This window comes from Euleptes europaea, chromosome 21 (assembly GCF_029931775.1).
Source record: "Euleptes europaea isolate rEulEur1 chromosome 21, rEulEur1.hap1, whole genome shotgun sequence".
Classification (NCBI taxonomy): domain Eukaryota; kingdom Metazoa; phylum Chordata; class Lepidosauria; order Squamata; family Sphaerodactylidae; genus Euleptes; species Euleptes europaea.
In genome coordinates, this window is record NC_079332.1 from 19,743,816 (window position 1) to 19,757,556 (window position 13,741).

Sequence of the window (13,741 nt, forward strand, 5' to 3'; positions counted from 1 at the left end):
CTCTTCCTTAAAGATGAAAATGGAAACCAGGCAGGTCCTGGTTAACTAATAGCCAGTCATGTAGCCATTCAACCAGTGAGAGGTGGATGGAGGCACTGATCAGTTGGCAGGTGCTGAGGAGGAGGAAGAAACAACATTAAGCCATGTACCTGCTCGCTCTGTCATGAGAGTCAAATATTTTAATGGGAGGAAGCAGGGGAAAAGCTCCAGAGTACGAGGCTCTTCTGTAACTGCCAACTTCTTTCTCAGTGCTGAAGAGCGTGATGCCAGACAAGTTGCTCCATTTGCTACCATTCTGGTGCTAGCGGATCCATGGGGGGAAAGCAGGGTGCTAGTGCAAGAGGCATCCTAGGAACCCACCCGATGCCGTGGCCCACTGCCTCCCTGCCCTGCTACAGCAGCTGAGACACCCTAAAGACACAGGACGCGGCCTTCCACTGGGCCAGACCACTGGCCTCGCAAGGACCACCTTGTCTCCTCTGCCTGGTGGTGGCGCGCTGGCATGTCACCTACTACACAATTCTTTTAATGAGCGGTGACCCCCCAGGGCCTCCTGCCCCCCTTGGCCTGCCAATCTCCACTGAACTCTACCAGGGCACTGAGCCAACTAGAATCATCCTTCAATGTATTTTTTCACCAGCTTTATTAAAAACACCAGCACATTTCAAGTTTCTTCTCTTTGATCACAAATAGAGGCCTTCCCCCCACCCCCAGTACACAATATGAGATACAGCATCAGGGCTTTCCATCCCTTCCTGGGGGGGGGGAGGGGTTTGCCCTCCTTGGCCAAAGCTCAGAATGGGCATCTGAAGTGCAAGATGAGTCCAACTGTTTCCTGTATAGCAGGTGAGAGCATGTCTTGCACCTTATTCAAAGTTACAGAATAGTCTTATGAAAGGAAGCAGCAATTTCCCAGACAAAAACTCAAGCAAGCCAGACAGTCGTCTGTCCGCCCCCAGAGCACCAAGAACCAAACCTTATTTAAGTGTCATTTTTCTGCTCTGCCCCATCCCTGAACCCTATTCCTGTGCTAGAGGAAGACGTTCTCTCTCAGCATTTCTAAGTGGCCCAGACTTAAACCAGGAAGTTCAACCGGTGGACCTTCTCTAAATGCTAGACTTGGGGGGAAGGAAAGGTGGTTAACAATTTATTCCCATTAACTCTCAAGGAGGAAAGAGGGAAGCCAATTGTGGGTGTTTTCCCATTTCTCTAAGAGGCACCCAGAGATGCTGTCTGCAAAGTGCACATGGTTGGGGGCTGTGTAATGAGGAGGGTGTGAATAATTATAGCCATATCATTACAAAGAACATGATCCAAAATAGATATAAATAAATAAAAACCTTAAACATTCTTACATGGATTTAAAAGAACAAAATACATGTTAAAAAACTTCAGTAATTTATATCACTTTTAAGCAATACTTTATATACAATGGAAAAAGACATGCATAGTCCAAATACAATGTTGAAAACAGCATTTTCATAACAAAAAACCCCCAAACACTAAGAGTTAATACCATGTACATGAGTTCAAGGAGGCCCCCCCTTTTTGTCTGTTGCAGTTTATTTAACAATATGCTATAGAAGTAAGAAATATTTGTTCCCCCCTTCTATACAGTGATTGAATCTTGTTGAATTTTCTGTATTTATAATTATAGAGCTTGCATGATTTACACTAAAATTGCTTTTCCTCATTTCAAGTTTCACATCAAATAATGAAAGAAAAGAATATGCTTCTGTATTAAAATTAGCAGACTAAGAAGTGATCGTCCCTATTTTTTAAAATCCAAAACCAGTTTCATCAGAGAAACAAAGCAACAGTTTCTACACCTGCGACGTGTGTGTGTGTTCTGCAAGAGTCGGTTCTTGTCTTTTTTCCGGGGGTCCCGTAATACTTCAGATACCTGCAGAGTTGAGCGTAGGGGGAAAAGAATCTTTCTGCACCGTGAGCAGGATACATTAGAAGAATGCTGCATTATTTCAGGAAACAGTTTCCAAATAATATTCTTTCCTCAAACACAAATGCTTAGTCTTGAAAGTACAAATAAAATTATGAATATAATGGACTTGTTTTTCCCTTACAAAAAAAAAGAAAAAGAAGCAAAGTCAACGGTAACAACAGAACAAAAGAACCCCACAACAACAACATCAACAACAAAGAAAAGGAGAACCAGGTTATCTGAACCACACCTGGTTGGCTTTAACAAAAAATATATATTCTTTGTATTTTTTTTTTAAACAGCAATTCCTCTTTCCGTGGGTACGGGAAGGACCGGTCTCACGTCAAGTGAGAGGTCTGTTTGCAGTACGAAGAGTTCCAGGAGGGGCTGTCCGGCTCCCAGGCCGCTACAAGCCCTCCACGAATTTCTCGAGCGTGTCCCCGCCTGTAGTGTCGCCAACCAGGGCTAATTCATTGGGTAACACATTCCTGTTGGGGGGGTTGAGCTGGGGCAGCATGGCACTTTGTTCGGGGTTGCCCAGGTGTCCCTGCTCCAGGGAGCCGGCCATCGTCACAGCCAGCCCAGGGTGCGGGGAGCCGGTCTGCGGAGAGACGTGGTGAGGGGACGGCTGGGGCTGCAGCCGGGGGGACGGGCTGGAATGTGGCGGCTGGGACTGGGGGCGGGGAGACTGCACCGGCGCCGGGGACCGCACCTGGTTGCTGAGGGAAGTGGGGAGCTGCTGGCCGGGGAGGTGAGGCGCCGGCGGTTGTCCTGAGAGCATGTGCTGCTGGGGGCTCATCGGGTTGGGCTGAGCCGGGGAGCCGATCTGCTGCTTCATCTGCTGCTGTTGCTGCAGCATGCGCTGTTGCAAAGCTTGCTGGATGTTGGGACTGCCGTCTGTCCCCATCGGGTTCAGCTGCGCCATCTGACCCAGGGCTCCCCCCTGGAGCGAGAGATGCTGCTGCTGCTGCTGCAGGGCTTGGGAGTAGCCCCCGGGGCCTGGCGGCTGGAACTGATTATGAGCAGCAAGGCCGGGGCTGCTTTGCTGCTGCAGGAGCTGCCTTCTCAGGATCTCCCGGTACTGAGGGCTCATGGTGGCCATGCTTGCATTGTGGCTCGGGGTCAGAACCGCCTGGCCCTGGGGACTCAAGCCTGCCATGCCTGGCTGCTGGGGAGGCACGCCAGGCCTCTGGCCCCCGGCCTGCAGCGCATTAATGTTCTGTAAGCTGGATGGAGCGTGCAGGCTTGCCGGAGGGGGCGGAGGGGGCTGGGGCTGCTGCATGCCTGGCTGATTCGCTACGTACTTGGCTGTTCTCTGCTTGATGAAAGCGGCCATGAGCTGAGGGTTGGACTTCAGAATATTGAGCACTTGCTGCTGCTGCTGGGGGGAGCTGGGCGATTTCAAAGTCCGCAGCAACTCCTGCAGAGCGTTGGGGGGGATGCTGCGGGGGGGCGGCTGCACTCCTGGCATCCTGGGCCCAGTGATCACCTGCTGGGCAGCCATGGGCATGCCGGGCCTCGGCATGCCTGGCTGCAGGGGCTGCGGTGGCTGAGGCAAGGGAGCCGACTGCCACTGCCCAGGCTGCAGGCCGGACATCACTGGGCTGCCCACCGAGCTGGGCCGGGGTACATTCATGCCCACCTGCTGCAGGGGATTGACGGCTCCCACCGCTGGGCTCACCAGGCCCGCTCGGCCGGGAGGCAAGCCGTTGCTGCTGACCCGGTACAGCTGCTGCTGCTGCTGCTGGGCAGCTTCCATCTCAATCTGCCGAGCAGCTTCCACGGCTCCTGGGGGAGGCTGGGAGGGAGGGGGGGGCACGGCCATAGGGGTGGCGGGTTTGCCTGCTGAAATGGGCGGCTGCGGAGGCTGAGTTCTTGTCCCACTGGGAAAGCCAGCCGGAGACATGCTGGCGGGGGAGGGCTGGGTGGGAGGCTGGGTGGGGGGCTGGGGGGTGCTGGGCTGCTGCGGCGTCGGAGTCCCAGGAGTGGCTGAGGTAGGAGAAGGCAAACTTTGCTGAGGCACGTTGCGGGTGGTCATGGTGGCCATCCGTCGCCGCATCAGCTGCGCCTGCTGCAGGCGGTGTTGGAGCTGCTGCTGGCGGAGCTTGTGTTTGATGTTGAGGCAGAAGGGCACAGGGCATTTGTTCTCTTGGCAGTGTTTGGCGTGGTAGCAGCAGAGGGCAATCAGCTGCTTGCAGACGGGGCAGCCCCCGTTGGTCTTACGCTTGCAGCCCTTCGTGTGCTGGACGACCCGCTTCATCTTCTGGCAGGAGGGCAGGGAGCAGTTGGCGTTGCGGCACTGGCAGGCGTGCACCAGGGACTGGATGCAGCGCTGGATGCTCAGGCGGCGCGACTCCTGTGGGCTCTTCGACTGCTGCTCTCCTTGGCTGTGGCTGTCGTCGTCCAGGCCCAGGCCCCACTTCACCATCTTGTGTTCATGGCTCTTGGTGTTATAGCAGTTAATGCAGAGGTCGTAATCCTGACAGGCAAAGAGAGAGAAACACACAAGTCAGGCCGCTGAGGCAGCCCTGGTAGCCCACCGCTTCTCCTGTGTGTGGGAGAAACGTTCTCAAATCCCGTCCTCATCCCTGCTGAGCACATGTCAGAGTCAGAGAGGTTCTCTCCAAAGCCAAGTCTCTGGCAGCTCTCCACTCTTCAAGTGACTCTCTGCACAGGGGGAGGGGGCAAGAGATGCCCAGATGAGAAGCTAAGAGATGCCCAGACGAGCGAGCCAAGGCCCCTCACTACATTCAGGGGACTCTCAGATCACCAGACAACTCCAGCTGCTTCCCAAGCATGCAAGGAAGAATAAATCAGAGGGAACGCATTCTGGGCATTTTGTGATGCAAAGACAGAAATGGAGCAGCCTGGGGCAATTCAGCCCCAGAAAGCTTCCCAAGAGAACCACCGCGCCCACTCACCTCACAGACGGTGCAATGCCACCGGGTTTCCACGTGGTGTTTGCACTCATTGCACGTGTAGACAAAACGATCCTGCCCTTGCGTGTGGAGTTCCACGAGCATACACAGGGTGGACCACTTGGAGCGACGGAGCGAAGAAAACTCCCAGTGCTTGTCCCGGGCTAAAGTGAGGAAGGCATCACGACCGTCCATCAGATCACAGCTGAGTAATGGGTCTGGGTCCACAATGGGGGGCAGCGTGTTGATGACCGGTCCAGCGTGTAAGTGAATCACAAAGAATACCTGTGGCGGGGGGGACGAACACACAACATGGGCAAAGTGACAGGGGTTAGTCAAAACACTCTGGCCATGTCAGAGACACGTCCGATGACCACAGAACAGGGCCCACCCACTGGGGACACAGAAACAGCCGTTCCCTGGAGACTGGGCCACAAGCCCAAATGTTCAGCCTCCCGCAAGACGCCAAGGGCCTCAACCCCAGCCACCTCAGAGGCAAAGAGGGCGCCGGAAGGGGGGAAGCCGCACCCGGCGGGTACCTCCTTATGCTTTTCCATGGTGGCATAGAGCTTCTGAGAGAGGTCATTGGACACATTTGGCATGCTGGGCTTCTTCTTGCTGGCTCTGCTGATGCTGCTCTTGTTCTTGTTGGCCTTCTTGCTGTTCTTCTTCTTCGCGTTTTTGCTGTCGCTCTGGCTCCCCTGTCAGAGACACCCGGAAGCTGCTCAGCTGGCCCTGCCACACCCCAGCCAGCAGGGGTTTGGGAAGGGAGCCACCATTTCCCAGCTGTGCTGAACAACAGACCCATTTTGATTTTTATGCTGATTTGAGGAGATGGGATTTTTAGCTATATAAACACACTTACATTTGTCTGGCTTGTCATGGAACTGCTTAGAATTTAAGCACTTGTGTTTTAACTACCGATGCCAAGAATTCATGACATTCATGATTACACCATACGCTGAACCTGAATTTGGTCCACTGGTGGTGATTGATGCAAACAGCTGCCAAAGGTTTATTCAGAAGCTCAATCTCAACTCCCTGGGGATCAGCTGGGATTAGTCAGTGTCTAATCTCCCTCTGGGGAAATTTTGTTGTGTCCCAGCCTGAGAGGCAGAGAGGTTTCATTGCATCCCCCCACCCCCACCCCCCGTGGTAGGAAGCTCTGCTGGGGCCCAGCCAAGGGGGAGATGACTGCCAAGTGACCATCACCTGGGTGTGGGCTTCTGACCCCTCCCCCCCAAAAAAAGCCTGGGACACAGCCAAGCTGTTCAGAGGGTCCTTGTGATCTGCTGGGAGCCAGATTCCGACACCCCCCCTCCCCAGCCTCATGGGTCCTGCCAGTGCTGGGACCCAGCGAAGTCCCCCCAGCAGCAGGAGAGATGGCTTCAGATCCCTGCTGCACCCAACCGGCACAAACAGACTGCAAACAGCTGAACAGCCTGCTGATTAATTGGCTGCCTGACCACAGCTGGTGAGCAGATTGAGAACTGAGCCAGCAGCTGTTCAAATGTCCTGAAGTATTTTGATTTTCTTTAGACCTCATGTTAAAATACACAAGCAGGGCACTGTGCTTTCCTTAGACATTCCTTGCTCTTGAAAGGAGGGAATTTTCTCACAGAAGCTTAAAAACAGTGAGGCAGCCAAGAGGTGTGCAGTAGACCCATGCACTATAGCAAAGTCTGCACATGAGCCGCCTCGACAGCACGCCCCAAGAGCAGCCTGCTTCAATCCAGGCCCCATCCCCAAGAGGAGCACCTGCCTGTGCTCTCCCTGCCACGCTCCAGAAGCAAGGAAGAGAACTCTCTGAATAAGCCTCCCTCCTTGCCCCGAGAAAGACCACAAGGGACAGGGATGGAGCCCCCCCCAGCCCCAAGGCAGGAAGGGAGATTGACAGGCCAGGCTGCATCTGCATGAAAGGGATGCTTTCCTCCCTTGGTGCCTCCAGCAGACGCTTTCCCTAGCCCAATTTTCAGCAGGGTAGGGGTGGGGAGCGTTTGTCTCAGGAGCCCTTGGGCCATGTGACTTCCCCCCACCCCAGCCAGCCAATGCATGACTCCACATCTTAGCCAGCTACCTCTGGTGCTTCGCTAGCAGCTGTGCTCTCCTCCTTCTTCCTCTCCTCCTCTTCTTGCTCCAGCTCTTTAATGCTCTCCTCCAGCACGTTGGGCCAAAAGTCGCCTTCAAAGTAAGGGAGTTCTTTTGCACTGGTCAGCCGATCCTCAGTTGCTTGTTTGAAGATGTCCTAAGAAAGACAGGCAGTTTCCTTGTCAGACTCAACAGACAGCTGTCACTCACATTTAGGAAGGGCCACAGAGTGTGAAGGAACAGAAAGCTTTGAACACTCCTATGCCGGCTCCACTTGGGGATGCTTTGTATGGCACACTGGTCACACGTTACATGAGGGCAATAAAGACATACAAACCTACACATTGTGCACACAAGAAAGCAAATTATGAACGTATTCCATTAACTGCATCAGAATTCACAAAAATCTCAGGGCGGCTTCCAAGTAATTATTTACCACTGTTTTAAAGATAATGGAAAGGAAGCAGTTTATTATACTTATTTATTGTGATTTATCAGCACCCATTATCAGAGTACTGACAACAGAATTTGTCATATACAGCCATATATTTCAATATCTATATTCCTCACTTCACCCATTGGTCCAGAGTTTTAGGCTGGGATGTCATCAATGTGCTGATGACACCCAGCTCTATCTGTCGATGGCTGGCCGGCCAGACACCGTTCCAGACACCTTGGCTGTGTGCCTAGAGGCTATGGCGCGATGGTTAAAACAGAGTTGTCTGAAACGGAACCAATCAAAGACCCTGGAGGTCCTGTGGCTGGCCGGGGGGGGGGGGGGTTGGGTCAAGGAGCCCCAGCTTCCGACAAGAGTTCAGCTTATCCCAGAGCCTCTTCCGAGGTGACCCTTGGATGCCTTCCCTTTTATTGGAAGCCCAGGTCAGATAGGGCCAGGAGGACATTTTTCCATCTTCGCCAATCTCGGCAGTTGGCACCCTACCTGTTCTGCCCGGATCTAGCCATGGTGATTCATGCAACGGTCACCTCCAGATTACAGGACTGTCACTTGCTCTACACAGGTGTGCCCCGGAAATTACAACTGGTCCAGAATGCAGTGGTGTGGGTTCTTATGGAGACCCCTTGGAGAGCGCACGTACAACCGGTCCTCTGCCAGCTGCACTGACGCCAAACTGAGTATCTGGGGATCAGGTTCAAGGTGTTGGCATTGACCTTCAAAGCCCTAAATGATCTGGGACCAGCGTATCTTCGGGGCCTCCTCTACCGCTACACCCCCCAAAGAGGGTTGCACTCCGCAGGTAACAGTCTTCTGGTGATCCCTGGAGCTAAAATTGTCCAGCTGTCCTCAACTGGAACCAGGGCTTTTCAGCCATGGCCCTGCCTGGTGGAACTCTCTGTCGAATGAGCCCTCCGGGAACTGGCTCAGATCTGCAGGGCCGGTAAGACGGAGACATTCTGCCAGGCCTACGGTTGAGGACAGTGACAGATTACATCTGCTCCCTCCCCTCTTCCCCTCCCCATTTTGTTTTCTTCTTTTCCGTTAACTGAATTTTGTATGCTGGCCAATGGCTGTAAATAAAAGTATTTTCTTTTCCGTTAACAAAAATGCCGCCTTCCACAAACAGCCCGACTCTCCGATGCCCACACTGACCCTAAGTGGGGATGGCGTGCACCGTCTGAGACTTGGCCGGTGGATTCCCCGGGCGACAGAGCTGTGCTGTGTCACCAGCTGACTTCTAAACCGTTCCCCCAGAAGCTCATTCTACCAGACCTGTGGCAACAACTGTGGCCCGCTGTCACTGCAAAACAGGCCCTTTTACCTTGCTGCAGTGGGCTTTGGTTTTTGGAAGGAACTGAGTGGGAAGGCCTGGCTCCCCTTCAGGCACGAGCAGTCCTCTCCGCGCCTCTGAAGGAAGGAGGGTTCCATGCTTAAATTCTCCCTCTAGACATTCCTAAATCAATGATCCATGCAGATGCGAAGCCTGCATGACCACTTGAAGGACAACTGCTATACGCCGGCAACAAGCTTTTTCATTACATTCATTGGTTACACAATGAATTTTACCAGTAAAACAGGAAAGTCTGAAAGTTGTACTTACCTTTATCCATGTGGCTAGCCTTAGGAAAGCATATAGATAAAATATACACCACACAAGCATAACTAGCAAAGAGAAAGAAACATATTCTAATATTTCAGGACCAGATTTACCTCAGTCTGAACTGTGACTAGAGATGGAAAGAGTGCATGGCAAGTGCCCGACAGCGGAAGACGATCGCCTTAGGGACACAGTGAGCATTGCTATGTTGGAGTACTAAAACTGGCACGGCCCTTCCAGTTTTTGCTTTAAAATTTAAACACACAGGATGTGTCAGAAGGTGCGGCAATATTGCTGAGGTTGCATACCAATTTCCAAAATGACTGTCGAGATCTCAGTGGGAATTCATCTCTTAAAGCTAGAGATGTTGTGTCTATTATTTTGGGGTTTTTACCACCCTCCCCCTCACACCAAATAATATAAGGAAGTCTGAACACAGCCCCAGAATGCAGCTCAAAAAATCCACAAAATGGGACCATATGTAGAGAAAGGGGATTTAAGAATTAAGATATAGCAATTAAGATATAGCAAAATTAGCTGTATCAGGTCATATGCAAATATATTCTGAAGTGGTAAACTGATTAATCAAAATGTCACATGAACACATGAAACTGCCTTCTACTGAATCAGACCCTTGGTCCATCAAAGTCAGTATTGTCTACTCAGGCAGGCAGCGGCTCTCCAGGGTCTCAGGCGGAGGACTTTCACATCACCTACATGCCTGGTCCCTTTAACTGGAGATGCCAGGGATTGAGCCTGGGACCTTCTGCTTGCCAAGCAGATGCTCTACCTTTATTCCAGTGTTATTCCAGGCCAAACCAGGGAGTTACAAGAAATTTTTCCAAAACTTGATATTTGTAAGCCAATCCTTAGCAAAAAACAACCCCCCCCACAAAAAACCAAAAACCCAGATGTGTTTTTAGAGATGTGTTTTTAAACTCTTAGGCTAACCACAGGGAGACTTATGCACCCCCAGGGCAACTGAGGTCACTGGCTTAGGAGGGCCTAACTCTGCTGAAGGCTGTACTGTGCACTCCATGTCACTTTGAACATGCCCAACCTGGACACAAGCAGTCGGCAGGGCTTCCAAAACAGCAGCTGCCTGCCCTTCCGAGTGAGAGGACCCAGGGAGCCAGCAGTGGGAGCACGCCCCTCACCTTGTAGTCGTGAATGATCCTCTCTGCAAAGGCCTTGTCCAGCATCTTCTTGTACCACTCCTGCAGGCGCTTGGGCTTGGGGATTTTCTGATCGGGAGGGTGACAGTGGAAGATATAGTCATCCCCCTCACTTGGCGGGCAGGCCCAGATATGGCCTGTCACATACCTGCATGTCCCAAAAAAGCAAAAGGCCACAGTTTTCTTCCCGCAATCGAGGCTAAATTGCAAAAGAGTTACAAGCGTCTTCCTGGCTGCACATCTTTGCTAGCACAGCAGGCAGCACTCCAAACAATTTTAGCACCCCAAAACCTACAGCGGTACACATCACTTGAAGGTAAATGGCAGCCATTCTCTGCTGTGATATTCCTCAATACACTTTGGCCTGTTCTGTTTGCCCCATGGACAAGATCAGCAAATGTGGCCTGAGCAACCTCTGAAGAATTCTCATCTTAGGAAGCCTCCCTTGGAGGAATGCTGCTTTAAAAGTGAGCAAATATGAACCTGCTAATCCAGGTCTGCCTGGCTTCTGAACCTGACCACACAGCACTTCGACAATGGCTTCCGTTGCAGCCCACAAGGTGGACTGGGGGTGGGGTGGGGTGGAGAGTTGCAGACAGTTGTCCCTGAGGAGCACTTGCCCCGCCAGCTGCATGTCTATGTCTGTTTGTTACACTAATAACCCTGAGGAGCTCAGAGCGGCATTTGAGGGCAGGAAGGTTGTGAGCGGTGGATGTGGGCTCCTGGCTGTCGCCCAGTTTGTTACTTGAACCTCCTGAGCTCCCCACTCCAGCTCTCCAGCCACTCCACTCCAGGTCAGGGCCTGGCGTGTGCAGCAGCCACCGGCTGGGGCAACCACCACCAGCGCCTCCTTCTTCTCCACTCTGCCTCCCTTGGCAAACAGTGCAGAGGCTGGCTTGCAAATCAGCTCATTGTCCAACCTGTTACAGCCAAGAGAGGCTGTAGGATGCAGGGAAAGGATTCCCTTGGGAGCATCCGTGAATCATGCGCTAACATCAAGCCTCTCCCTTTGTAGCAAAGATGGAGGGCACCTCTGAATGGGCCTCCCCCATCTTAGCAGAAAGGAGAGAATGGCAGAGGGGGTCAGGAACACAAAGACTGCTCTCAGTCTGTAACGTGAAACAAAATGTGCTGCTTGCTAGCCAGTTCTGGAAGACTTTCAGAGCTGCTTCATACTGTATTTACCTGAAAGGAAGATGACCCAGCATGTCAGAAGTCTCCCCCTTTAAAAAGGTTATATAAAGAAAGTATTTTCATTACTGTACTTAACTGTGACTCACATACAAATTTACAGTGACCTCTTCTTTTTCTTGATAGCATTTGTGGAAAGAAACCTAGTTACTAGGGTGACATTTTCCTGCTCAGGTACAGGGAAAAAATGGACAAAATGAATATGCTGCAAAATGTAAACCACGCATACACATTATGGTGCAGGAAGCCAATGTTCCTGACTTCCAGCTGCCTGGTCATAGCAAAATGGCACTCCCGTCTACACCTGACTGTGTCCACATTTGCCCATTTTGCTCCTAAAACCGCTGTTCTGGGAATGATCCTGCATATAGCAGCCCTGTAAGGACTTCCAGAACTGGCGCAGTTTTCCCTGTGGCTGGAATATACCAGCAGACACATCACTACTTTCCTAGATATACAGCCATGCACAACAATTTATATTTATCGGTTTTTGTAGGTTATCCGGGCTGTGTGACTGTGGTCTTGGTATTTTCTTTCCTGGTGTTTCGCCAGCAGCTGTGGCAGGCATCTTCAGAGGAGTAACACTGAAGGACATGTCCTTCAGCTGCTGCCACAGCTGCTGGCGAAACGTCAGGAAAGAAAATACCAAGACCACAGTCACACAGACCAGATAACCTACAAGAACCGATGAACTCTGACTGTGAAAACCTTCGACAATTTATATTTACTTCTTATGATTTTAAGTGCTGACTTAGTCCTATGCAAGGGGCACGTTGAAAACCACTGGCTACGTTTATATGTACTTTGTTTGGTCCACCCAGGCAGGCAAAGTGTGACGTGTGGCCTTGGGGGAAATTTTCAAGAATTCAGTCAAATCCACCCGACTGGCTCTCTCCCTCTCCCAATGCCCATTTGATAGGGATGAGCACTGTAAACTTAGGCAGGGCCATTAGGGCGTGTGAGTGAAACAGTGGCACATAAAAATGCTTACCCGAGTCTCTTGACATATTCCAGGTATCCAATGAGGATTTCATGGTAAACAGCTGTCCGGAGACATCTTGGCCGGAAGAAATGAATACTGTCCAGATAGGATATGTACACACGCCTGTGATAAAGGGGGGGGGGGGGGAAAGGATCAGCAACAAAATGGCAGTCTTGAAATTTTGCTGAAACCTCTGTGGTTGCCCCCAAATGCATTCTCTCTCTCTCTCTGGGAAACAGTCACGTATGAGGCCCCAAATGGACTTGTACAGCTAACTCTTTGTTGGTTTTGGACACATGATTTTTAACCTCTGAGAAATTCACTGGAGAAATGGTAGCAAAACACATGGATGTACTGGGAATGTCCTCTGTGCAGTCACACCTGTGCCAGCTACCAGTCTCCGGAAAGCACAGGGACTCTTTTGGAGTCATGCTCCAGGCTCCTACTTGCCAGTGTGGTGTAGTGGTTAGAGAACTGGACTAGGATCCGGGAGAACCAGGTTCGAATCCCCACTCTGCTATGGAAGCTTGCTGGGTGACCTTGGGCAAGTCACACACTCAGCCTAATGTATCTCACAGGGTTGTTGTGAGGATAAAAGGGAGGAGATATAAGCCAGCTTGAGTTCCAGTTGGGGTAAAATGAATTAAATAAATACGACATAAACAAATACCTGCCAGCCCAGGCGGCTAGCCTTCAGTGGCTGAAAAGAGGGGCGAGTGTGCTCTTTGCTGTCTGATGCCATAAAATGAGTGTTCAATAAATTATACCTTATTGTGGTGGCGCATATAAGGTTAACAGGCAGCCAAGCAAGACAAAACACCAGTTTAAGCAAAATGTGCATTACCTTAAGCTAAGAACCAAAATAGTCTCACCCAAAACTGATATCATCCTCTTAACATAATAATCATCTTTCTGAAATCCAACAGAGGAGAAAGGCAGGTGGGTTGTGTGACTGCGCAGAGAAATGCAAAGAACAATGAGAATAAATAGGAGTCTTGAAGACGAACGAGATTTTATCGCAGCGCCAATTCCTGGGCTCTGCTTCCGTTATGAGAACTACTCTGCTGTCACAGAGCAGGAGGGCCTCTGGGAAGGGCAGGAGCTCAGCCCGCCAGGAGGGGCCCCCGTCCCTCAGAGGACAAGAGGCCTGCTGCCCCCACAGAGTTATGGGACTGGAGGGAGACGGGCTCCGGAACCACCAGGAACATTTACTTACATTTCTTTATTTATTTAATGGTTTGATGTCTGCTGCCTTGGGGACCTTATTTGGGTGTAAAGATGGCACAGAAACGTTTAAAATAAGATAAATATATAGCTTTTGGGGGGGAGATTAATGTCGTTTCAATTTATTCATTGACATCCAGTCCCTCATTGCCTCTGAAGTACTGTTTAAG

The 13,741-nt window shown here is 51.2% G+C and overlaps 1 protein-coding gene across 1 annotated transcript in view; it reads right to left on the reverse strand.

Annotated features, from left to right (window-relative positions):
• Positions 1-2,325: 2,325 nt before the first annotated feature.
• The window catches only part of CREBBP (CREB binding protein), a 128,376-nt gene continuing 116,960 nt past the window's right edge, over positions 2,326-13,741 (reverse strand). The window contains exons 26-31 of the mRNA XM_056866166.1: positions 12,357-12,470; positions 10,157-10,322; positions 6,935-7,102; positions 5,397-5,558; positions 4,861-5,142; positions 2,326-4,418 (exon numbers count right to left, since the gene is read on the reverse strand). Coding sequence (XP_056722144.1) covers positions 2,346-4,418; positions 4,861-5,142; positions 5,397-5,558; positions 6,935-7,102; positions 10,157-10,322; positions 12,357-12,470 — 2,965 coding nt within the window. The 3' untranslated portion in view covers positions 2,326-2,345. The remainder of the gene's footprint in view (positions 4,419-4,860; positions 5,143-5,396; positions 5,559-6,934; positions 7,103-10,156; positions 10,323-12,356; positions 12,471-13,741) is intronic.